Source organism: Mytilus californianus, unplaced genomic scaffold (assembly GCF_021869535.1).
Source record: "Mytilus californianus isolate M0D057914Y unplaced genomic scaffold, xbMytCali1.0.p SCAF_6, whole genome shotgun sequence".
Lineage (NCBI taxonomy): Eukaryota > Metazoa > Mollusca > Bivalvia > Mytilida > Mytilidae > Mytilus > Mytilus californianus.
This window is the reverse complement of record NW_026262712.1, coordinates 96019915-96045094: the sequence shown is the minus strand read 5'-3', so window position 1 is coordinate 96045094 and position 25180 is coordinate 96019915. Positions and strand designations below refer to the sequence as shown.

General features: G+C 31.8%; 2 protein-coding genes across 2 annotated transcripts in view; one reads left to right on the top strand and one right to left on the bottom strand.

The window, feature by feature from the left end:
• The window catches only part of LOC127706022 (uncharacterized), a 365292-nt gene that overhangs the window by 185049 nt on the left and 155063 nt on the right, over positions 1-25180 (top strand). Inside the window, exons 8-13 of the mRNA XM_052210412.1 lie at positions 621-1397; positions 1651-1863; positions 2314-2409; positions 5429-5760; positions 6378-6585; positions 7302-7415. Coding sequence (XP_052066372.1) covers positions 621-1397; positions 1651-1863; positions 2314-2409; positions 5429-5760; positions 6378-6585; positions 7302-7415 — 1740 coding nt within the window. The remainder of the gene's footprint in view (positions 1-620; positions 1398-1650; positions 1864-2313; positions 2410-5428; positions 5761-6377; positions 6586-7301; positions 7416-25180) is intronic.
• On the bottom strand, positions 21647-24591 carry LOC127706023 (toll-like receptor 4). Its single transcript, XM_052210413.1, has 2 exons — positions 24551-24591; positions 21647-23957 (listed from the first exon to the last, which is right to left on the bottom strand). Exons 1-2 carry the CDS (start codon positions 24568-24570, stop codon positions 21854-21856), a joined length of 2124 nt encoding a protein of 707 aa, XP_052066373.1. The 5' UTR covers positions 24571-24591; the 3' UTR covers positions 21647-21853.

The following is a 25180-nucleotide window of genomic DNA, read 5'->3' as shown; positions in this document are numbered from 1 at the left end:
CAGGACATTTTAAGAAAAAATGGTGGGTTGAACCTGGTGTTGTGGCTAGCCAAACCTCCGCGCTTTATGGCAATATTAAATATACCGCTAAAATGACAACATTACATGACGGGAATACAGTTCAAATAAATGCAAGAACACCAAAGACAGAGAAATACATAAATAAATAATATGATAGTACATGTCGACATGATAACAACAGAATAACAACCAATAACTAAAATTGATTTAGGACAGTCCACAAAAACAGCTTAATAGAATTACGAACTGTGTATTTGTCACACGAATGTATCGACGCCACAGAAGTAATGTAACAGGAGAATTCGAAAAATTGGATATAAATCAAGACTAGGTTTTTTAATTATGTTATTCGATGTATTTTAAAACAATTACAAGAATGTCAATATAGAGCTGTGTTAGTAATAGTGCAACTAACTATGTAGGTCTTTCTTCCAAATCAAACTGTGAAAAACAAACAAATCCTGTGGACATGGTTGCCCTAAACTAAAATCATACAAATAAACTGGTAACCAATTATCTTTACTTATGGGATACAAAGACAATATAAACAATTTTGATCATGATGAATATGTATGATAATTAACATTTTCTTAATGCAGGAGCTGAAATTGAGAGTCTTGTTTATGCAATGGATGTTATAGGACACAAATCTCTCACTGTCAAATCAAATGGAATCATGATTGACTCTACACATCCAGAACCTACTTTAATGGAACATTTGGACCATAATGAAGCTCTTAATCCTTCATTTGAGGATACAGACAGTGGTGTACCCATTGACTGGGATAATATAACCAATATCAATGTATGCAATACTATTGTACGTGCCTCTGAATGGAATAGTTCAATAGGGAGCTGCGTGAGTGTCTTAAAGTCCGATAAAAATCTAGCAATAGACGGAAGATCCTTCGTATTTGTCGAAGGACAAATATCACAAACATTAAGTAATCTTAAAGTTGGACATTTATTCCGTGTTACTTTTGTAACCGCTCATCCACCCATACTTGGGGCTGTTTTAGCTAATAAGGAAGGATATGTAGAAATTGGAGATAAAAGACACGTATTCATGGTCTACACAAAGCATGACAAACACGGTAGTTCCTCCAAAGAATTAAACTGGCATCACCACACATTCTACTTTCGTGCCTTTACTTCCGAAGCAACAATCAGTATTGGAAGTATGACTGGTAATACGGGCATTTTTTTCGATGATTTGAAAGTTCAGAGGACAATTTTCCATCATCACAGCGATGGAAATGAAAATGGCAAACATATTCACGCACATGTGGTTGCCTTGCATCAATGGTCGTCGATCCATGCATCTTGGAATTTTGTTGATCCAGAGAGTCCCATAATAGATTACATGTGGGCTATTGGTAAATAGAAATCATAGAATTTAAAATAATTTCACAAACTGTCAATTATCATGTTTAATTTTTTTGTATACATAATTCCATTTTTTTTAAAACTTATATAGATAAAAACAAAACCTGAAAACGTTTACTCCAACTGTACAAGGTAGCATTGCAGCTACGTAAAACTATTTCCGAAAACTAATTCTAAATCAGGAATGTTTTCTGTTCATCATACAATGCATTAAGACATTTAAAAAATCATATTTATTTGTAGGCTATACAGAAGGAAGTACAGAAGTCCAAGGATTCACAAGTGTCGGCCTAAATAATTTTGCTTACAATTACAATGTCAGTTTAGCCCATACGTCCGTCATTCATATCACTGTGATTGCTACTAACGCCGCAGGATTGAGACACGAGGTGCATGCCGAGGATCTTCTCGTTGACTTAACGCCACCGATTATAGATTTTATAAATGATGGAAAAGGTTTGTAAAAATAAAGACAAAACTTTGTCATTATAAATTACTTGATGTATTTGAATTGTGCATTTAAAATATGTCTCAAAAATAAGAGTAACGTTAACTTAATATTTTGCGCAAACAAGATATTGATAAAATTTGATTGGATGATTCCATTCGGTCACTATAAATACAGTAGTAAAAATGTTGGTATGCGTTTGCTTTAAATAGACTTTAACTTGCAATGCGAATCAACGTGATATCATCATTCAAGTAATGAGTTCTCATTTCAATGTGAGGGGGCAACATACGAACTAGGTGAGAAGTAAGAAAGATGTACAGGTGAAGTTAGCTCAATATATCACAAAATAGGTAAAGCAAGCGGGAGTGATACAAACGAACAGGGATTAAAACAAATCACAAATTGATTTATTAACCGAAAGATACACATAACTTATATGTTTCTATATATTTTAGGATCTGATATAGATGCACAAACTACCGATGAAGTATCTGCTAACTGGGAGGTGCACGACGCTGAGTCTGGTATTGATGCCTGTGAATGGGCAGTGGGTAAGTATATATACGGACAGTGCAGCTATTAATATAAATATGACACGTCCTGTTGAATATTTCATATTAAAACACAAAAGACATCTATAATTCGACAAAACGACTTAAAAAGCAGAGTGGAGCAGGAAATGCTGATCTTTCCCAAATATCTAAAATAACCCCCCCCCCCCCCCCCCCCCACAAACCAAACACTCTTTGTTTTAGGTGGAGTGTGTGTTACTCAGTCTTATGTTTTTTATAGTCTGTTTTGTAGCCGGTTGTTCGTGTTTTCTTCCTTATACATTCTTTGCCATGGCGTTGTAAGTTTGTCTTGTTTGTCAGTTTGGGCACTTGTTACCTGCTGCTTCATTAAATAATAGCAAAAACTGGCTGGCAAAAATTAGAATGATATGTCTGGGAAAGATGACATGTCTTCCTGTAAAATATTACATTGTGAACTAGCATGTTACAATTGTGTCGATCTACATGCAGTACAATGCAGGGTCACAAATCGTATCACAATTATATGTTCTTGTCATGAATATGCATCTAATTAGCCACATGACGTTTAATAGCCATTCGTCATCATCAACGATAATAACCTCAACGTACTTTACCTTCAAATAATTCTTCGACAAAGTTGTAATATCTTTTTCTTTTATTATAGGGTTCACAAATCTTGAATATTACGATATGCTGGTGTCTGTTTTCTCTTATAAACGTCATAAACAGTGGTGTGGTGAAGTCACAAAAATTGTTGACTTCAATAGAGTTATGAGGGCGAACAACTCCCCTCGACATCACATAAGTTATAATTGATGTTCACCACGAATTGGTACCTGGGTCTAAACGAAGCATCGACTTGCTTTCACTCTCTTAGATTTTTAGACACTAGAAAAGTCTGTAATTTTAGCCATATATGCTATTCCTGATAGTGATATTTTAACTGAGTTCACATTTGGATATTGCATGCATAGCAAGATATGCTTACTCTCTAAAGCACCTGGTTTCGATCCTTTTTAGGTTTTTATAAAATTCCCTTATTTTTTGTTTGTTAACTTCATCTATTTATGAAATATGAACATCGGTTACCTACTGTTTAATAAAGGCAACAGTAGTATACCGCTGTTCAAAAGTCATAAATCGATTGAGAGAAAACAAATCCCGGTTACAAACTAAAATCGAGGGAAACACATCAACTATATAAAAGGAAAACAACGGAACAACAGAAACATTGAAGTGCAACAAAAAGCAAGCGACAATACAACCAACACAGAAACGAACTATAAGATAACAACTGCCATTTTTTCTGACTTGGTACACACATTTAAGAAAAAATGGTAGGTTGAACCTGGTTTTGTGGCTAACCAAACCTCGCGCTTTTATGGCAATGTTAAATATACCCCTAAAATGACAATATTGTATGACAGGAATACAGTACAAATAAATGCAAGAACATTCAGGACAGAGAAATACACAAATAAACAATACAATAGTACAATTCGACATGCAAACCTCAGAAGAACAACAAACACGTAAAACAACAAAAGACAGTACACAAAAACAGCGCAAAAGAACCGCCAACTGTCCATTACACATTTTTACATGAATGTATCAACGCCACAAAAGTGACGTCACAGGTAAATTTCTAAAAAATTGGTATAATTCAAGATTAGGTTTGTAATTATGTTATGTGATGTATTTTATAGTAATTACAAGAATATTGATAATAAAGAATTGTGTTAGTAATTAGATGATTAGTACTTCTATGATCTAGCTATGTTGGTATTTCTTCTAAATTAAACTGTAAAACAAATAAATCGTGTACATATAATTGTTTAAACTTAAATCATATACATGACTCGGTGACTACTTATCTTTACTTTTAAATACGAATATAAAAAAAAACAAAAAAAAAACCTACAAACGATAAGACATTTAACAATATCCGATCAGAAGTACAAATAAAACATCATAACTAAATACATGAATGTTGGATAAACAAAAACCGTGACACGTCTTATAGCAATGCGAATTCACACTAAGCAAAACAGTCATAATCGGGAATAGGTCATGTTCGGTACTTAAAAGACCAGACAACGTAAATGGTAAACCACAATCTAAGACTTGGTTTAAATGTCCTTAGTTAGTTTAGACACAGACACATCGTATGGATCATCCAATTCATGATAGTGTCCATAAAATTACGGAGTGTCATTTCTAATCTTTCCTCCTCATAACTTCGTTAGAGCAGTTTCTGCATAAGGAGCACACTCCTGTATATGAAGTCCGTATAGTGTGAACATGAACGAGCATAACGTATCAATTGAGATATGTCAACATCATATGATGAGGCAGAGGGTATGTTACTGCTGAGAAATGGGAATTTGATAATCGGGAAGTTGAAATTAATAATATTTTCCATCTGCAAGTTTTCAAACAATTTCAACAACAACTATGTTAATATAAACAAAAGCTAAATATATTTCTAAAAATCATGTTTGTCATTTGTATGCATTTTTACAAAAACAACGATATTGTATATTAGCTTTTTGTTGTAAAAGTTCATTTTGACCTTTAATAGCAGTTAAGCATTTGAGTTGAAACAAAGTATATAGCCTTTGTGTGTTGAGGCGGCGAGAAACAAGCACCAATCAATCATTAAAACAAAGTAACGGCCTTCCAAATGCATAAATTAGCGTCTGGCATTTATCCAAGAATGCAAATATATAACAAAACAATTATTAACACATTTTGCCATAATTAGGAAGAAAATCCTCTTTCGATCTGCAAATTCAGTAATTCTTTTATATATATCATACATACTAATTACTTGTTACAAGATTAATTTTAATTTAAAAACTTGCACATTTGATGCGATGTTGGTGTTCCTATCATTGGCATATTTGAATCTTATAAGTTCGACATGAAAAATATAATGTTCAAGTGAACAGTTATGTTCAGTGTGGATGTACAATCTATCTGTAAAAACCCATGCCTTAATCAAATTTCCATCAATACGAATTGCTCTTTATTGTAGGTTACCAACCGTTCGGCAATGAAGTCCAAACATTCCTAGAATTAAATAAAGGAGCAAAAAGGATATCAAACGTGTTTCCCAGCAGCCAAATATCAATGCAGATGATCCACGTGACCTTACGATGTAGAAGTAAAGCCAGATTAATGTCTTCCAAGTCTTCAAACGGTGTTAAAATATCAAATCTGCCACCAAATACAACAACTGCTGAAGTAGAAATTCTACAACATTCATTAACAGAGTATAACCCTAGACATCATTATCAGGGTGACACATCATACGTGAGAGTAAAATGGACAGGATTTGAGGACCTGACAGGTGTCGATTCTTACCTTGTAAGTCGAACTAAATATTTATACTTTTATTGATGTCAATTGAAAAGAAGTTAGTTTCTTGCTTACTTTTTTAATGTTTTGGTAGTGTCACAAAGACAACAGTCCGGCTTATAGCATGGTGAATGTCAGGCTTTCCGGTGTTTGGATTGGGGTAAAGAGGATTGGCGATTTTTAAAAGTTGAAATTTAGTCAACCATCATCAGCGTTTTCGTCGGGGAATTCCTTTTACTTTATTTACTCCTTCAATTGGCAACCCATATAGTTCAAAATTTCGAAAATGTTTATAATAAGCCAGTGTGCATATTTTGAGACTTTTATTCTCTTCAACATTGTTAAAGTAGATATCTACCAGGTGACTATAGATTGTCGTATTGTTTGCTATTTGTTTATATAAGTATGTATCACTTCTTTGGTAGCACACAATGACATGATTGCATGAAACAATTGCATTCATTGTCACAGTTGAAGTTGAAACAACAAACAATCTTCATTCTAAGAAGCAATGACATTCCCCAGTTTGACTAATATGTCATTTATATTGATTTGATTCTTTTTAAATGTAAACAAACATAACAATATTGCTTGAAACCAATACAAATTTTTTTTTAATTTTTCAGCTTACTTTTCACAACCAAGATAAGACAACTGTGATTTCTAAATCAATAATTGCTGAGGACCAAGATACCTCCTTCTGTTTGTTAAGAGGACTAGATCTTAGCACTGGAAACTTTACCACTAGTATTAAAGCTGTAAACAAAATGTATCTTAGGAGCGAACCTGTGTCTTCAAATATCGTTGTTTCCTCAAACGCCCCAACATTGATAGGTGTGTACACTTAAAATCTATGTAGTTAAAACAAATGTGTAAATTAATAGACCTACGTATGTGACAACAAAATGTGAAATATTAATAATAGAGACAGTCATACATTTTGTCTCAACGACATAAATAATCCAACTTCATCTACAGAGCATGGAATAATTACTTTGTGTCTTGGTCACAGTATTTATTTTTTTAGATGTTACAATGAGTTTGTTTTACATCAACATTAAAAAAATTACTTTACTACTGTATAAGGTATGGACAAGATAAATTAATGTCTCATTAGTGATGATTAAGACCAAAGTTTTGAGATTCTAACATTTAATACAATCATGAGAAAGTGTGACTCACTCCAACATGACCTTGTTCTTTATCAGCATACGTAAACACAGTTTTATGTTTTAAAGACTAACAATACAGTAATGCTAACTATATTTAACTTTATTCTTTTTATAAATTTCCCTAAAACACTTAATTCTAAAATCTCTGATTTAATAAGAAAATCAGTTTCAATTAATGAATGTATATCATGTTTCATTCTGTTCAATTCGAAGTTCTGTATTTCTCATTTGATTGTGCAAAATATGCAAAACTAAAACCATTATAGTTATAATTTTCTATATATAGATTTGAACAGTATATTTTGTATCGGTTCTTCTGTTTTTCATCTACAGTATTTTTTTGTTTTTGTTTACTTATTTACATTATGACAATTGCAGAGAACCCGCACTTACAACTGGTTTTAGATAACCGTACAATAACGTCCTCATGGGAAGAAATCTTTAAAGTTTATCAACCTTTGTATTATGAGGTGTCAGCAGGAACAACGCTAGGTGGCGCTGATATTATACAGTGGCAAGAAACAAAGAACACATTCCTAGAATTCCAGCTTCCTCCAAAGATCAAATCACTGAGGGATTTAACTGGATATATATCTGTCCGTGGTGTTTCAGCAAATGGAATGACAACTGTGTTAAATGCTGCTGTCAAATTATAATAACATGAATAACAAACCAACGTTTATGCCGTGACCGTCCTTTCATAAATTCTGTGATACTTTTGTGTTTTATTTAGCTAGTTGATATATATGCATGAGTATTTTTGTTGATTTTATAATGAGTAATAAAATGATTAAAAAATGAAACAGTTATACTTTTTACAAACTAATGAATTTCGATTATATTGAGACTGCCAATGGTTTTGTTTCTAAAAAATCAAATATCAACAAGAGAGTAGTCAACCTTTAAACTAATTTAGTAGTGACTACCCAACACGCTCAATGTGAGTTGTTCTTAATATTTCAAAGACGTGCTTTACAAAGACAGAACACCAGGTAAAATATTGGGTTAAATTTTTTTCATAAAAGTTCATTTTGTCCCAAAAAAATAATGAGGTTCACGACATTAAAAAATTTGAAACTATTGAAACTAAAACAACAGCGGCCTGATTTATTACAACACTATGAATATAAACCAAATATGACAGACAGACATCAACCAAAGACATCCATTGAATAACAAGCTACTGACTTGGGAGAGGCATCTGATGAAAGGGTGGGTAATACATGCTTGCGAGCGCTCAATGATTCCCTCTACCTGAGACAGGCCTCTTTTACATGTATGGGTTAGCTATACTTGCGAGCACTCAACTAATCCCTCTAGTTCATTTAGTCAGCGCTCAATAAAATCTTAATACGATAGATAGTAAAGAAATTTTCATAATACCGTTGAAACTGATAAAGTAGGTAATACGACAAAACTAAGTGTTGTAACAAAAAGGAGGAATGGATGCATTTGTTTATAAATCTGAAAGAATTATTAGAAATTTTCATTTTTTCATTTGTTATTTACGAGGGTCTTGATGGGTTGTCATTCCTTTCTTCATTCTTTATTTACATATCATTTGTCTCTATTCTTTCTTTATTTTGCCAAATATTCGCTATTCTCTATATTTTAGAACCTTATCAAAACGTTTATAGTCTATACAAGTGAATTAGGGTCTGAATGAGGTTTACAGAATAGAGTATAATGGAAAAATAGAGCAGAAAAGGTGCAAAAACTCATTTATAAACAGTGAAGAAAGGAGAAAAATAGGCAAACAAAATAAGAAATTTGTTTTGCCTATTTTTCTCTATCCTCTACTATTTGTAAATTTTGTAGAAAGTAATAAGTGAATACAGATTGTATTTTTTCTTTTGTATCAGATTTTTTTCAAGTTTGATAACATGCGACGTACATGATATCAACTTGACATTTAAATTTTTCACGATTAAATTACGAAGTTGCTGCTGTCTTATCTATATTTTATATGATTTTTATCATGATTTATAGGATATAATGACATAGATTTATTTTGAATGAAAACTATTAAAAATAAAATATGATATTCAGTTTGAAACAATTATTACTTGACGATTTTATAATTCACTGATTGATTTAACAGTTACATAACAGTTTACATGGTTTATACAAATGTGGAGTTACCAACCAAACCGTTACCTTTATTTTAAGATAGTGTTGCGTGAACAGAAAGAAGCAAGAAAGTTTTAGTCATGAAATATTTCAACTTTATTTTTTATATCTTTTATTTGCGATTTTTAATGTAGGAACAAACTCGATTGTAACAATGAAACTGCTGAGAGGAAACATGTTAGAAGGATCACAAATTATGAATTTCAAAATGCCTACGCTATACCAATGTGCAACCTTATGTCTTTCAATTAAATCATGCATGTCAGCTAATTTTCACCGGGAACAAAAGACGTGTAATATCTATGATAAAGATGCTTTTCTTGCTGAAGCTGGTCAGAACAAGGATCCACTGAAAACTGATAATACTGGAGACTACATCTACATAGAACGGAAAGATAAACCTAAGGTAAATGGTTTGCAATCAGCAGCTGAAATGTAGAAGGAATGTTTGCAGTAGAAGGGACTTCTATATAGTAGTAAAAGTAGTACTGTTGTAAAAAAGTAGACGTATTAAAAGTTGTACAAGTGTAGTAATGTCCATCTAATTTCTTTTTTTTCATAAAATTAGGAGATCATTTATCAAGCTTCATGCTCAACACCAGAGCATGCGATGAATATTTTATACAATGTGCTTATTTTACATTACTTTGGTTTTTTTGTTGTTAACATTTCTGCAAGATTGTATATTTGATTTGCCATGTTTGTGGTGTGCCTACTTTTACGTGTGTTTTCGCTATTCTAAGTTTGCCAGCATGAATCTATTTCAGGATCTCAATGGTAGTTGTGGAAATCATACATGTAACGAAAAGGAAATTTGCATAGATAATAAGGATGGCAATAAACTTAGTTGCATACCTAGTGAGTGTTAACTGAATGTATTCAAGTTTGCAAGAACATGTGATATTTAACTGTGCTATATTTTGACCGCGGCAGTTTTGTCAAATTTTATCAGAATTATCATATTATATAACCAATTTGCATACTTGATATAGAATACATTGTCAGCTTAAAAAAAATGAAAAAAATTTGATCGCAAAATGCACTTGCTTTAAAAAAACTTCATGACGCCAATTGTAATCCTTTATTAATTTTCTGATTGCATACATTAAACTGGTCATATTTGGTTAGTTTCTTTTTTAGCCGAATGATTTTTTTCTAGTTTCTCATGGCCTAGTCCAGGGTTGCTCCGACGTTTGGTTGTTCTTGTGTAGAACTTGCTAGGGATGAATTACTTAAAATTGAACAGTAGTTGCAAGTAAAATGTTAATCCTTTAGATATACTAGAAATTTAGGCATCTTTTACAGAATTTTCAATTCTGTACAATTTTCAATTTATAAGATGGTAGATTTCTAAAAGGACTTATTTCGTCTGTACTGGACTGGTATCCCATAATTCTCTTATTCCTGCTGACATACGAAGATTGTCACTAATAGGGAGTGAAACGAAATGTCTGATGTTTGAAAACTCTTTTAAACTAAAATTCTTAGAGAAACAAAGAGGTATTGTTCAACCGATACACATATCAATATTCATACAATTACATAATTTGTAATCTGAAAATTCACAGATATCAAGATGAATAAATGCTTATTTAAGTGGGAAAAACTTTGACTCATCATTTTTTTATATTTTTGTTTATCGGTACACGAATGTAGTATCACTTGAAGTCAGTAGGGCATCATCATTTTGTTAAACAACAAAATAATTTGTTTACTGTGATGACGGTGTAGAACAAAAAAGATTTTCGCAAGAAAAACGCTACAAAAGAAGCTGTCGACTCTTCCAGAATATTTTAACAGATCCACAAAAGTGCATGAAAATAAAATTATTAAATCCTGAAATTGATTTTTAAACTGTTTATTTTATGGTTACATTTTGAAAGGCAATGCCTTAATGCCTTTAATGGTATCAGGTAATTGACATTTTGTTTCTACGTGGATGTTAAATAAGTCATGATAAAAATCTCAAAAGAATCGAACAGTGTTGTTTGTTATTTTTCAAAAATTTCGATAGAGTTTTTATTTGTATTATGACCAGTGAACCGATTGAAATATCTGAACTACTTTAAAATCCGCGTGAAAGTGTTCGGGTCTATCTCAAGTGGTATTTTAATCTTAAGTTGTTGAAGAAAAACATTATTCGTTACAAAAACAGAGCTGTTGAAAATCGTCCGACTGCCCGACATAGCTGTCATGTCAAACCTTTTGTCATTTAAACAATTTCGAAAGAAGTTTTAAAAATCCGATTTCATTTTCGTAAACAGATAAGCAGAAAGAATTAATTTCCGGGCAAAATATAATTTTCGGATAAGTGTATAACAGACGTTACATGCAAGTTTCCGTAAATTTTATTTTTTCACTGGATACTTCATCTGTTGAATTATATTGAGACCGCTTTATGAATCATTAATAATATTAAGCTATGTTGAAAGACATGCATAATAGTATTTTTTATGCAAAATGCATATGGCTGCAAATTGGCTACTTGGTACAATTTGGATGCTGTTACATTAACACAAATGATGTTCAGTGGTTGTCGTTTGTTGATGTGGTTCATAAATGTTTCTCGTTTCTCGTTTTATATATAGATTAGACCGTTGGTTTTCCCGTTTGAATGGTTTTACACTAGTCATTTTGGGGCCATTTATAGCTTGCTGTTCGGTGTGAGCCAAAGCTCCGTGTTGAAGACCGTACTTTGACCTATAGTGGTTTACTTTTACAAATTGTGACTTGGATGGAGAGTTGTCTCATTGGCACTTATGCCACATCTTCTTATATCTATTTTACGCCTTTATTGTTAAAAATCAAATTATTGCCATAGCAAATTTGAAGCATGTTCTATAAACTCAATAACGAAGTAGATTTTGATTTTTACCGCAATTGGTTTAATTAAGTACAATATTATGGCACCTAAATCCTAAAGACCCTGTCAAATTACTATGTAAGGTCTTTTTTTTTACAAATCCTGTTAAATAAAAATGCTAACACACACTAAAGTGCCATTGTTAACTTACAAGGGGTCACTCACAATGACATTTAGATTTAATAATATCAAGTCATTATATATAAGGAGTATAGCACGGTGAGATTTATTAGAAAATATGAAGTAAAAGTATAGCACACATAGATTTGCTAAAAGTGATCAAGCAACGGATATAGCACGTTAGATTTATCTGAGAATATCAAGTAAAGAGTGTAGCACGTGGAGAATTTACTATAGTAAATATCATTTGAGATATGGAGCACGGTGAGATTTACTAGAAAATATCAAGTAAGGAGTGTAGCACGTGATATTTACTAGAAGTTATCAAGTAAGGAGTGTAGCACGTGAGATTTACTAGAAGTTATCAAATAAGGAGTGTAGCACGTGAGATTTACTAGAAGTTATCAAGTAAGGAGTGTAGAGAGCAGAAATTTACTACAAGTTATCAAGTAAGGAGTGTAAAGAAAAAAAATTACTAGATGTTATCAAGTAAAGAGTGTACGGAGCAGAAAATTACTAAAAGTTATCTAGTTAGGAGTATAGCGAGCAGAAATTTACTTAAAGTTATCAAGTAAGGAGTGTAGCGAGCAGTGATCTACTAAAAGTAACTAAGGGTTGTAGCGACCAGACATTTACTAAAATTAATCAAGTAAGGAGTTTAGCGAGCAGAAATTTGCTAAAGGTTATCTAGTAAGGAGTACATCAGGTGATATTAACTAGAGATTACCAAGTCGTAAATGTATGACGCGGAGATATATTACACAGTATCAAATCAGAAGTGTACCACGAACATATCAATTAAAGAGTGTAACAAACAAAGATTATTAGAGAGTATCTAGTAAGGAGTGTAGCACGTGAGATTTACTAGTGAAGCATCTAGTAAGGAATTAAGCACGTAGAGATTTACTAGAGAGTATCTAGTAAGTAGTGTAGAACGTGAGATTAACTAGTAAAATATCTATTAAAGAATGTAGCACGTAGATATTTACTAGAGAGTATCTAGTAAGGAGTGTAGCATGTGAGAATTACTAGAGAGTATCTAATAAGGAGTGTAGCACGTGATATTTAATAGAGAGTATCTAATAAGAAGAAAAATTAGGAAATCTTTACTATGAAAAAATAAAAGGTAGCCAAATTAGAGCTAGAGCAAAATGGGTGGAAGAGGGTTAAAGAAATTTAGCTTATTTTCTAGGGCTTGATAAATCTAGGCAAAGCAAAAAAAACCATAACACAACTATATGATGAAAAAGGGGAGATAACTAAAGATCATGAAAAAATATTAAACCTTGAAGTAAAATATTATAAAGATTTATACACGTCAAGAAATCCAAACTAACAAGAAACACAAAATTATTTAAATGATATTAAAACACATAAAAAATTAAGTGAAAGTGAAAGTGATGCTAGCAAAGGAGAAATAACTGTAGAAGAATTCACAGAAGCTATCTTTAAAATGAAATTAAACCGTGCCCCAGGATTAGATGGACTAAATGTTGAATTTTACAGAAAGTTTTGGGAGGAATTAAAAACTTAAATAGTATCTACATTTAATTATAGCTATACTAAAGGACAATTGTCCAATACACAAAAAATAGGAGTTATAACACTAATCTATAAAAAAATGACCCATTGTCGCTTGATAATTATCGACCTATAACACTTTTGAATTATGGTGTTAATCTTTTGGCATATGCTTTAGCGCAAAGACTTAAACCACTACTTCATAAACTTGTACACTCAGATCAAAAAGGATAAATAAAAAATAGGTACATTGGCTTCAACATTAGACAGATACAAGATGCTATTGACTATTCAGAAAATCTCAAAATAGATGGAGCTGTTTTATTTTTAGATTTTAGAAAAGCTTTTGACTCTCTTGAGTGGATATTTATGTTTGAAACATTAAAAAAATTTGGTTTTAAAGACAGTTTTTAAAAATGGATTCAACTAATGTATTCAGACATAAAGGGATGTATAACTAATAATGGCTGGGTTTCAAGTCGTTTTAAAGCATTCCGTGGAATTAAACAAGGCTGTCCGCTATCTTCCTTACTTTTTGTTCTTGCTGTAGAAATAATGGCAATAAAAATTAGAGACAATAAAAATGTTAAAGGATCAGAAATGAAGCTAGATAGCAGCACTAATACCCTAAAAATATGTCAACTAGCAGACGATACTACTCTGTTTCTACATTCTAAACAAGACATTACAGTTGCATTAAATTTAATTGAAACGTTTGGTAACTTTTCTTGTCTTAAACTTAATAGAACTAAAACTGAAGGAATATGGCTTGGCAAATTAAAGCACTGCAAAGAAAAATATGAAAATATTATTTGGAGTAATAAACCTATCAAAAGCTTGGGAATTTATTTTGGACACAATAAATCAGATTGTCAAAATCTTAATATTGAAAAACAAATACTGCAATGTGAAAAAATAATAGCAAATTGGAAGAAAAGAAAACTAAGTATATTAGGAAGAATAGTAGTAACTAAATCTTTAATTCTACCAAACTTAACATACATAGCATCAAATACTGTAATACCAAAAGATTCTCTACAAAAATTTAAAACCCTCATATACAATTTTATATGGAATGGTAAAAGAGATAAAATTAAAAGATCAACTCTTACAGTAGAGTATAAAAAAGGGGGGACTAAAAATGATAGACATTGATATGTTTATAAAATCCATACACATAGGCTGGATAACAAAATTATTTAATACAGAAAAGGACAATTGGACAGTTATACCAAGATTTTATTTAAATAAATTTGGTAATAACTTGATCATTTTTCAAATGAATCTAAAAAATATAAATGATCTAGATAAAACAATTTTCAAAAGTGTACCAAACTTTTTTTCAAGAATTAACTAAAACTTGGATTTGTGTTAAAGGAGGTGGGTCATCATACCCACATGACTTTCTACAAATAAGAAAATAATTTATATGGGGAAATAATTTTATCAGACTAAATGGAAAATGTTTATTTTTTGAAGAGTGGGTAAAAAGCAATTTGTTTTTCATAAATGATATCATAGATGATAGAGGTCAAATTTCAGAAACATACATACTTTCCAAACTAAAAAATAAACAAGATTGGATCAGGCAGATATCTTACATCAAAAAAGAAATACCAAATCATTGGCTTACCACAATAAGTCAAGATAATTCAATTAAAACTAAAGTTAATATTCATAAAACTATTAATAGTCTAAAAATCATGCTTAACAAAGAAATCAATTCTAAAATGAGTACAAAACAAATTTATAACATTATTATAAATGAAAACAAACCAGACAAACCAATAGGAGTTATAATGTGGGAAAAATTGTTTGCCAAAAACCTATACTTTAAACTAGAAAATTGTTTTAACTTCATTTTTCACTACTTACCTGACAATAAACTGAAAATGTTTAGGTGGAAATTAATTCACTTTATTCTTCCATGCAATGATCTATTAGTAAAATGGAAAATACTCACAGATAATAAATGTAATCATTGTAGTATAAAAGAAGATTATGAACATTTTTATTTTTCTTGCAGTTACAACAGTGATTTTATATCAAAAATATTAAACCTTCTTAAATTCTTAGGTTTCAATGAAAGCATTCTTAATATGGAAAATCTTATAGTAGGATATAAAATAAACGATGAAGCTTACTATGAAATTAACTTCCTTTTGACTGTAATATTTTTTTCTATCTACAAATCATATTATATCTCTGATTCAAAGAGAAAAAAAATAGATATCTTTAAAATATTCAAAGCAGAAGTAAAATATATAGTTGAAGTCAATAATGTAAGTAAAAGAAAAAATAGCAAATTAATTATATAAACCCTAAACTACATAAACAATAATAAATATCCCTGAAGTCACATGACTCAAGTCTGAAGTCACATGACGTGATCATGTCAGGTGACTATAATGTACCTTAACATACCTAACACATGTTTAATAAAAAAAAATATATTATACAATATTGTATAATACACACTTTTTTGTCTTTTTCTTTCATTTTTTCTTTAATTTTATTTTTGACAACTTTGTGTTATATATTCTGATGTTGTGTACAATCATGTTCACCTGAGTAGTTTATATATTTCAGTCAACACTACACAATATACCTCAATGTTCAAATAAGTGCAAATTTTGATTATGATTAAAGAAATCAAGAAAATTATGGTCAACTTACCTTTTGAAAAGACAACTTGTCTTAGTATTATATTCCGTCGATATTGCATTTAATTTATCCAAATTAAAGATGATAATGGCATACAGATTGAAATAAACAATTAATTTCCCCATAGGCGAAACCTTGCTAGAATTAAAGAAAAGTTATTCGGACAGTATTTTTTGGTCCAAAAAACATAGGTTCGCGTTGCTTTTCTTAGCGTAATTTGTACTTATCTCCCATGCCTATCAATTTTGCACTTAAAAATACGTGTCTCATCCTAGCGTTTAAAAGACATCTCAGTTCCGTTAGGGCTAAGGAAAATAATTTATTTGGCCTTTGGTATAATGCAGAATGCACGAAGTCTCTAATAACAAAAAATAACGGGCGCACATATCAACCAATCAGGATTAGCTATACTCTTAATTCTGAATACCATGTTATGCTCATAAAATGGCTGCGCCCATAAAATCTAATGGTGTATTGTAACCTATACGGTATTTAATACTTTCTAGAATCATGCAATTCATAGTTCGTTATATGCACAAATATATATGCCACACAAAAATCATCTTCAAAACGTTCTGGCATTACTCTCTGAATTTTCACAATTTTTTTTATCAGAGGTGACCCCAGTCAAAAAATGGGGGGAAAAAAATTCAGATTTTTTGAGTAAATGCGGTACTGCTAAAAAGGGCCTGAAGATAATGTCCACTTTCTCCAATGATTCTTTGTATGTCACCAAGTACTGATTATATTGATACCAAAACCGATCCAATATGTATACTACGGTGAATTTTGAACAACAGTTTTAAATGAAACCATTTTCGTATAAAAGTACATTTTTGAAACAGACTATAGCATTTCAAAATATGAAAAATGTGTAAATATTTGTGTTTAAGCATCGAGAACTATTCGTTAACTACAAAATGTCATGCCTATTCTTTTTTTTATAGTCTGTCATTCGAGTGAACATTTCAATGTTCGATGGGGATCATTTCTGTACATTTTCACTGAATTTGGTAATTTCGATAACAGCACTTGGATCGAGATTGTCATGTTTAAAAATCGATTTGTATATCCAAACTCTAGACGTGTACGTGCTTTTTTCAAACAAATCAGCAGAAGTTCAGAAATTGACATATTCTCTCCACAGTAAGTCAAAAGTCGAACCCACCCATGCTTCTAAGGTAAAAAGCAATACAAAAATGAAACAGACTATAGCTTAAAAACTAGTTAATCAATAATTCATTTGTCACCAAAAAATACGGTTTCACATCCAATACCAAGTAAAATTACTGTTTTTGACACTTTTTGAGCACTAGGATAAAGAAATGTCGACGCTGTATAGATTGAAATAAACAATTAATTTCCCCATAGGCGACAATGATAGCCTTTTTTGAGATACAGACTTCAGAAAGTTGATTTTTTTAACGAAACCTTGCTAGAATTAAAGAAAAGTTATTAGGACCGTATTTTTTGGTCCAAAAAATATAGGTTCGCGTTGCTTTTCTTAGCGTAATTTGTACTTATCTCCCATGCCTATCAATTTTGCACTTAAAAATACGTGTCTCATCCTAGCGTTTAAAAGACATCTCAGTTCCGTTAGGGCTAAGGAAAATAATTTATTTGGCCTTTGGTATAATGCAGAATGCACGAAGTCTCTAATAACAAAAAATAACGGGCGCACATATCAACCAATCAGGATTAGCTATACTCTTAATTCTGAATACCATGTTATGCTCATAAAATGGCTGCGCCCATAAAATCTAATGGTGTATTGTAACCTACACGATGCACATTTAACTAATATTAAAAACCATTATCGGATGGAAGTGAAAATCTCCTGTAAACATGAAATCATTTAAAATATTGAAATATTGTAATGTAACATCAATTTACTTTTATTAGATATTCTCCCTGGATACCTAATAACTAATATATCAGGGATACTTAGTGCAATGCTGTACACTAAGTAATTTTTTTAACAGCAATAGTGTGCAATGAAATATATTAGTCACGTTAAAAAAAAAAAAGAGAGTACCTAATAAGGAGTGCAGCACACGATATTTACTAGAGAGTATCTAGTAAGGATTGTAGCACGTGATATTTAATAGAGAGTATCTAGTAAGGAGTGTAGCACGTGAGATTTACTAGAGTATCTAGTAAGGAGTGTAGCACGTGGTATTTACTAGTGAAGTATCTAGTTAGGAATGTAGCAAGTAGAGATCGACTAGAGAGTATCTAGTACGGAGTGTAGCACGTGAAATTTACTAGTGAAGTATCTAGTAAGGAGTGTAGCACGTGAAATTTACAAGATATTATCTAGTAAGGAGTGTGGCATGTAAGATTTACTAGAGAGTATCTAGTTAAGAGTGTAGTACGTGAAATTTACTAGTGAAGTATCTACTAAGGAGTGTAGCACGTGATATTCACCAGAGAGTATCTAGTATGGAGTGTAGCACGTGAGATGTACTAGTGAAGTATCTAGTAAGGAGTTTATCACGTCATATTTACTAGAAAGTATATAGTATGGAGTGTAGCACGTGTGAATGACTAGAGAGTATCTAGTAAAGAGTATAGCACGTGAAAATTACTAGAGTATCTAGTAAGGAGTGTAGCACGTGCGATTTACTAGAGAGTATCTAGTAAGGAGTGTAGTACGTGATACTTGCTAGAGAAGTATCAAGTAAGGAGTGAAGTACGTGAAATTTACTAGTGAAATATCTAGTAAGGAGTGTAGTGAGTGAGATTTACTAGAGAGTATCAAGTAAGGAGTGTAGCACGTGAGAATGACAAGAGAGTATCTAGTAAGGAGTGTAACACGTGATAATTACTTGAGAGTATCTAGTAAGGAGCGTAGCACGTGAGATTTACTAGTGAAGTATCTAATAAGGAATGTAACAAGTATCGATTTACTAGAGATTATTTAGTAAGGAGTGTAGCATGTGAGATTTACTAGAGAGTATCTAGTAAGTGGTGTAGCACGTGAGATTTACTAGAGAGTATCTAGTAAGGAGTGTAGTACGTCATATTTACTAGAAAGTATATAGTATGGAGCGTAGCACGTGAGAATGACTAATGAGTATCTAGTAAAGAGTATAGCACGTGAGAATTACTAGAGAGTATCTAGTAAGGAGTGTAGCATGTGAGGTTTACTAGAGAGTATCTAGTAAGGAGTGTAGTACGTGATATTAACTAGAGAAGTATCAAGTTAGGAGTGTGGTACATGAGATTTACTAGTTAAATATCTAGTAAGGAGTGTAGAACGTGAGATTTACCAGAGAGTATCAAGTAAGGAGTGTAGCACGTGAAAATGATTAGAGAGTATCTAGTAAGGAGTATAGCACGTGATAATTACTAGAGAGTATCTAGTAAGGAGTGTAGCACGTGGGATTTACTAGTGAAGTATCTATTAAGGAATGTAACAAGTATCGATTTACTACAGAGTATTTAGAAAGGAATGTAGCATGTGAGATTTACTAGAGAGTATCTAGTAAGGAGTGTAGTACGTGATATTTACTAGAAAAGTATCTAGTAAGGAGTGTAGCACGTGAGATTTACTAGGGACGTATCTAGTAAGGAGTGTAGCATGTGATAATTACTAGAGAGTATCTAGTAAGGAGTGTAGCAAGTGATATTTACTAAAGAAGTATCTAGTAAGGAGTGAAGCACATGAAATTTACCAGTGAAGTATCTATTAAGGAATGTAACAAGTATCGATTTACTAGAGAGGATTTAGTAAGGAGTGTAGCATGTGAGATTTACTAGAGAGTATCTAGTAAGGAGTGTAGCACGTGAGATTTACTAGAGAATATCTAGTAAGGAGTGTAGTGCGTCATATTTACTAAAAAGTATATAGTATGGAGCGTAGCACGTGAGAATGACTAATGAGTATCTAGTAAAGAGTATAGCACGTGAGAATTACTAGAGAGTATCTAGTAAGGAGTGTAGCACGTGAGGTTTACTAGAGAGTATCTAGTAAGGAGTGTAGTACGTGATATTAACTAGAGAAGTATCAAGTTAGGAGTGTGGTACGTGAGATTTACTAGTTAAATATCTAGTAAGGAGTGTAGTACGTGAGATTTACCAGAGAGTATCAAATAAGGAGTGTTGCACGTGAGAATGACTAGAGAGTATCTTGTAAGGAGTATAGCACGTGATAATTACTAGAGAGTATCTAGTAAGGAGTGTAGCACGTGAGATTTACTAGTGAAGTATCTATTAAGGAATGTAACAAGTATCGATTTACTACAGAGTATTTAGAAAGGAGTGTAGCATGTGAGATTTACTAGAGAGTATCTTGTAAGGAGTGTAGCACGTGAGATTTACTAGAGAGTATCTAGTAAGGAGTGTAGTACGTGATATTTACTAGAAAAGTATCTAGTAATGAGTGTAGCACGGGAGATTTACTAGTGAAGTATCTATTAAGGAGTGTAGCACGTGATATTTACTAGAGAGTATCTAGTAAGGAGTGTAGTGCGTGAGATTTACTAGTGAATTATTTAGTTAGGAATGTAGTGCGTAAAGATTTACTACAGAGTATCTAGTAAGGAGTATAGGAAAAAGAAATTTCTAGGGTTAATTTACTATTTGGAAATAAGCAAGATGAGGTTTTAAACAAATATATTTATGAAAACTTATATATAAAGAAAATGACTAAAAAATCCGGAATAGATTATGTCGGTTATCTATAAAACAGTTTATAATTTTTTTTATCGTAAACTCTGAATAATTTATAGCTATTAATTTCAAAACACGTTTTGTCTCCTAAAATATTTATGTTTTGTCGCATCGATTACGAAACTAGATGAAAAATTATGCAAGTTGGTTTTAAACAATTAAATCGGACATCTTGTACATTTCAATATATATATTTCCTTTAGACATTATGGTTCAAACATTGAAATCTACGATTGAATTTGCTGTATTGATATTTGTTTCACCCTGCATACACTTTCAGATCTTTTGAATATAAGATTCAAGAATATCTTTCACAGTTTTTCGTTCTCTCAAAAAAATCTCTCAAAATAAAAAAAAAAGCAATCGTTGGTTTTATTGATTATGTCACGTATGATATTGTTAATAGTGTTGTCGTATATGTCAGCGTTTTGTACTGACAAAAAATGTTAAATGTAAAACTATTTAGGAATTGCCACGCAAACATTGTTATAATGGCTGTTTTACTAGTTACAAGTTTGTATATAAGTTAGAATCGTAAATAAACACGGAAACGATAAAGAACCAACGGACCCTACGAAAGCTGCTTCTTCTGATTATTCATCTTCCGAATCTGCATTAGTGTAGATTTTTAATGGTAAGGATACCAATTATAACAACTTTGGATTAATTTAAGCATACACTGTGGTAGTTTCGGTTAACATTACACATGCACACATTACACGCAAAACATGAAAATAGTTTCACAAACAAACAACGTTTTGACATTTAATATACAAATAATTGTAATTATAATAAATTGATTCCCATGCATATCAACCCTTTTTTTATTTATAATTTTAACATAACTTTTCCGATGATTTTCCTGATTATTTATTCCACAGACAGAAAGACATAAAACATGTTTTCTGTTTTCATCCCATTATTCTGTTTTTGTTCTGTGAAAAACTTAGAATTGACCTTAAGTTAAGGTTTCTCTAATCTTATCCCAGAACACGACGTCCCCTTGTTCATCATTAGGATATTCTATATAAGATTGTCTTTGTACGATTTCTAGCATAACTAATGGTAGCTCCCTTGATGGAATTTGTTCATGTAAGATTAAAAACAAAATGTTTTCTCCTCTCCTAGAGTAAATACTTTCCATTCTCGCCATATTGAATTCAAACATACAGTAATAAGAATCTAGAAATGCCCTGGTGATTATATAAATAGTTTTCTTGCTATCATGAATGGCATTCGTTATATTCAGCGTAATGTCCACACCAGGAATAAAGTCTCGCTGATGGATACATAACTTTTTGTTTCCATTTTCTTCTAGATTTGGAATGCATTCATTGATAATGAAATTCTGCTCTCTGTCGGCATACGAAATAAATGCGTCATACAAGTATATTTTATTGGTCTCTGCATGTTTTAATTTGGTGTATTTGCCTTTTGTTATATAGTAAATATAACGTATTTTCCATCGATATCTATAAGCTAAACCAGCAGTAAGAGTTATGGCACTAAAGGCTATTCCTATAGTAACAACGATTATTATTACTATGTGCTTGTCGCATTCCTTTTCCAGCTGTAGAACTGTTTCGCTAAGATCATCGAGTAGAAGCGATGTACCATTTTCAAATTTGCAAGTATATACAATACTATTATGGAAATGGTTATTGTTATTCAACATCCATCGTAAAAAGTGAGTAGATAAACAACCACATCGCAACACATTGTATCCTAAATCTATTCGTAAACTAGATACTTTAAACATGTTGGTAAAAGTGTCCATGTTGTCTTGACTAAATGTTCCGATAAAGTTATTTGACAAATCTAGTTGTTTCAAAACTTTCATTTTCGAAATGTCGAAATCTATATTGTGTAAATTGTTGTTGCTAAGATTGAGCGTTTGTAATTGTGTATGTCCTTGAAATATAGAAAATTTCAGTCCGTAAATATTATTAAAAGACAAATCAACAGATTCTAACTGTGAAGTTGTGGATCGCATAAACGGATTAAATCTAAGAAAAGATCCCAAAGAATTATTTTGTAAATAAAGATTTTTCAAAAATGGCATGTGGAAACAAAACTTCATTAGTCTGTTGGAAGAAAAATCCAAAAGTCTGACGGAAGCAGGTAGTACGTCTTCACATTGGTTTCCTGACGCATCTGAAAACACATTATTGTTGAGATAAAATTCTTCTAGACCTGTATTATTCAAAAGTTTAAATACAGAGACTGGGAAATTTGATATTACACAATCAGATGTGTTTGCCATAACCAGCTGTTGTATTTGTATTGATGCTACTTCGTTGAATAGTAGAAGGTATTCGTCTATAAACAAGACAATGTTTGAAACGTCAAAGTGTCTCAGATTACTTAATTTTGACAAAAAACCGTTGTAGATTAATTGTATAGGACATGTTGACAAGTCTAAGTACTGTAAACGAATGACGTTTATAAATGTTCTCCGTCTAAGTGCCCACAACTCGCACAATCCTCTCGTCAATTTTTTTAAATGTTTTAGAGTAGAAAACTGTGACAAAAAAGGCTCATGCCACGAACTCTTGTCAGCAATATCCAATTCCAAATTTTCCAAACTTACAAGGTCCGATATCGTTTCATCTGAAAAATTATCTGGTTCACTGGAGTTTGCATTAAACTTAATATTCAGGTAAATCAAGGATTGTAACGGTTTGAAAATGCCTTTTGGAAAGGTTGACTTGTATGATAAAAAATTGTTCTGTAAGCATAGTGTTTTCAAATTACCGAGACCATAAAATGATTCCTTTTCTAAATGTTTCAATCTGTTCTTGCTGATATCCAAGTCTGTAAGACGGTTCAAATTTTGGAAAGCTCTGCTACGTATACGCATAATGGCGTTACGATTCAAATTCAGAACATTTGTATCAGCAGGAATGTTTAGTATTTTTGTCAAGTTACTACCAGAACAAACGGAATAATTTGTGTGAAGATTCTCCCAACAACGGCATTGGATATCACATGGAATGTTTGGAAACGTGACATGAGCTGGGAAAATATATATCAGCATTCTTATTAACAATGTATACCAATCTCTGAAAAAAACATATGAAGAATATTTTTTTAAAGAATTATTCAAACAAAATTAATTAGTTGACTTTATTATCAGCCCTTTAACCCTAAAATTAAATATGATCAATACAAATTAGCAGTATATATCTACAAGTTGACTTGCGATAACTTCCTGCTCTATATTGGCCTTTTTGACTTTTTTTTCTATACAAGCGTCACTGTTGAGTCTTTTGTAGACGAAACGCGGGTCTTGCATACTAAAATTCAATTCTGGTATCTACCGGTATGATAGGTTTATCTCCTATAAGTATTATTTTTGTAGGGCGCTGCAGCTTTCAGTGAAACTACTGAAATAAGATTTTTTTTACGGCAAGGTCATCGCTTACGAAGGTTATAATAACGGTCGACCGTTATAGAATATTAGTATCTGTCTCAGGTATGACTAAAGATATGCACCACTTATCGTATCCATAAGCTCGTTTCCGAAACACCTATATCTAACCGCCTTCTGATTGGGTTCATGATTCTTTTTTGCAGTATGGACGTATATTGTTTTCTTTTTTCAAATTGTATGTTATCAATTATTGAATTTGAACAATTACACATAGTGACATACCTGTACATTACTTGTACCATTGTCCTGTTCTCTGACCTGACCGTTAGTTAAACCTCAACTGAACCTTCCTTGATTAATTCCATTATTTTTATTAATTTCGACGATTGTTTCCTGTCACTTTTTTGTCCATATTTGGTAAGGAGTAGAAACATGATTTAATTTTATTTGTTATTCCTTAACTGAAAGTGACACAATAACGGCTGTTTCCCGTTTTTTTTTTTTTAATTAATATGCCATTGCGGTTTCAAATATGGTCGTTACAATGTTTTAATCGAATAAAGGTCATGTATTAGCATAATGTATAAATCTATAATTCTAACATTATTTCCTTGTTTTTTTATAAAATGATATGAAACTGTAGATATGACTGTATGCATTGAAATATTCCACCGAAATAAAAGGTCAAGCATTATCATTGTAAAAAAAAAAAAAACTCTTCGCTTGTTTTTAATTATTAATACAAAGAGGAAACATAATGACATATGTATATTATGGAATTTCGACAGTGGAAAAATCTCAAAAACCTAAAGTTAATATACATTGGTCATTGTCAGAAGGATATTTTTGCGAGATGCATGGAATTTTTAATTATAAAATCAAAGATCTGTTCAACATCCTGTCACATTTGAC

Bases quoted from the DNA above. Each gene is read 5' to 3' on its own strand.
- LOC127706023 (XM_052210413.1), bottom strand. From the start codon at position 24,570: ATGGTACAAGTAATGTACAG. The intron at 23,958-24,550 runs GTATGTCACTAT...TGTTTTTTTCAG, and splicing joins ATGGTACAAGTAATGTACAG to AGATTGGTATACATTGTTAA.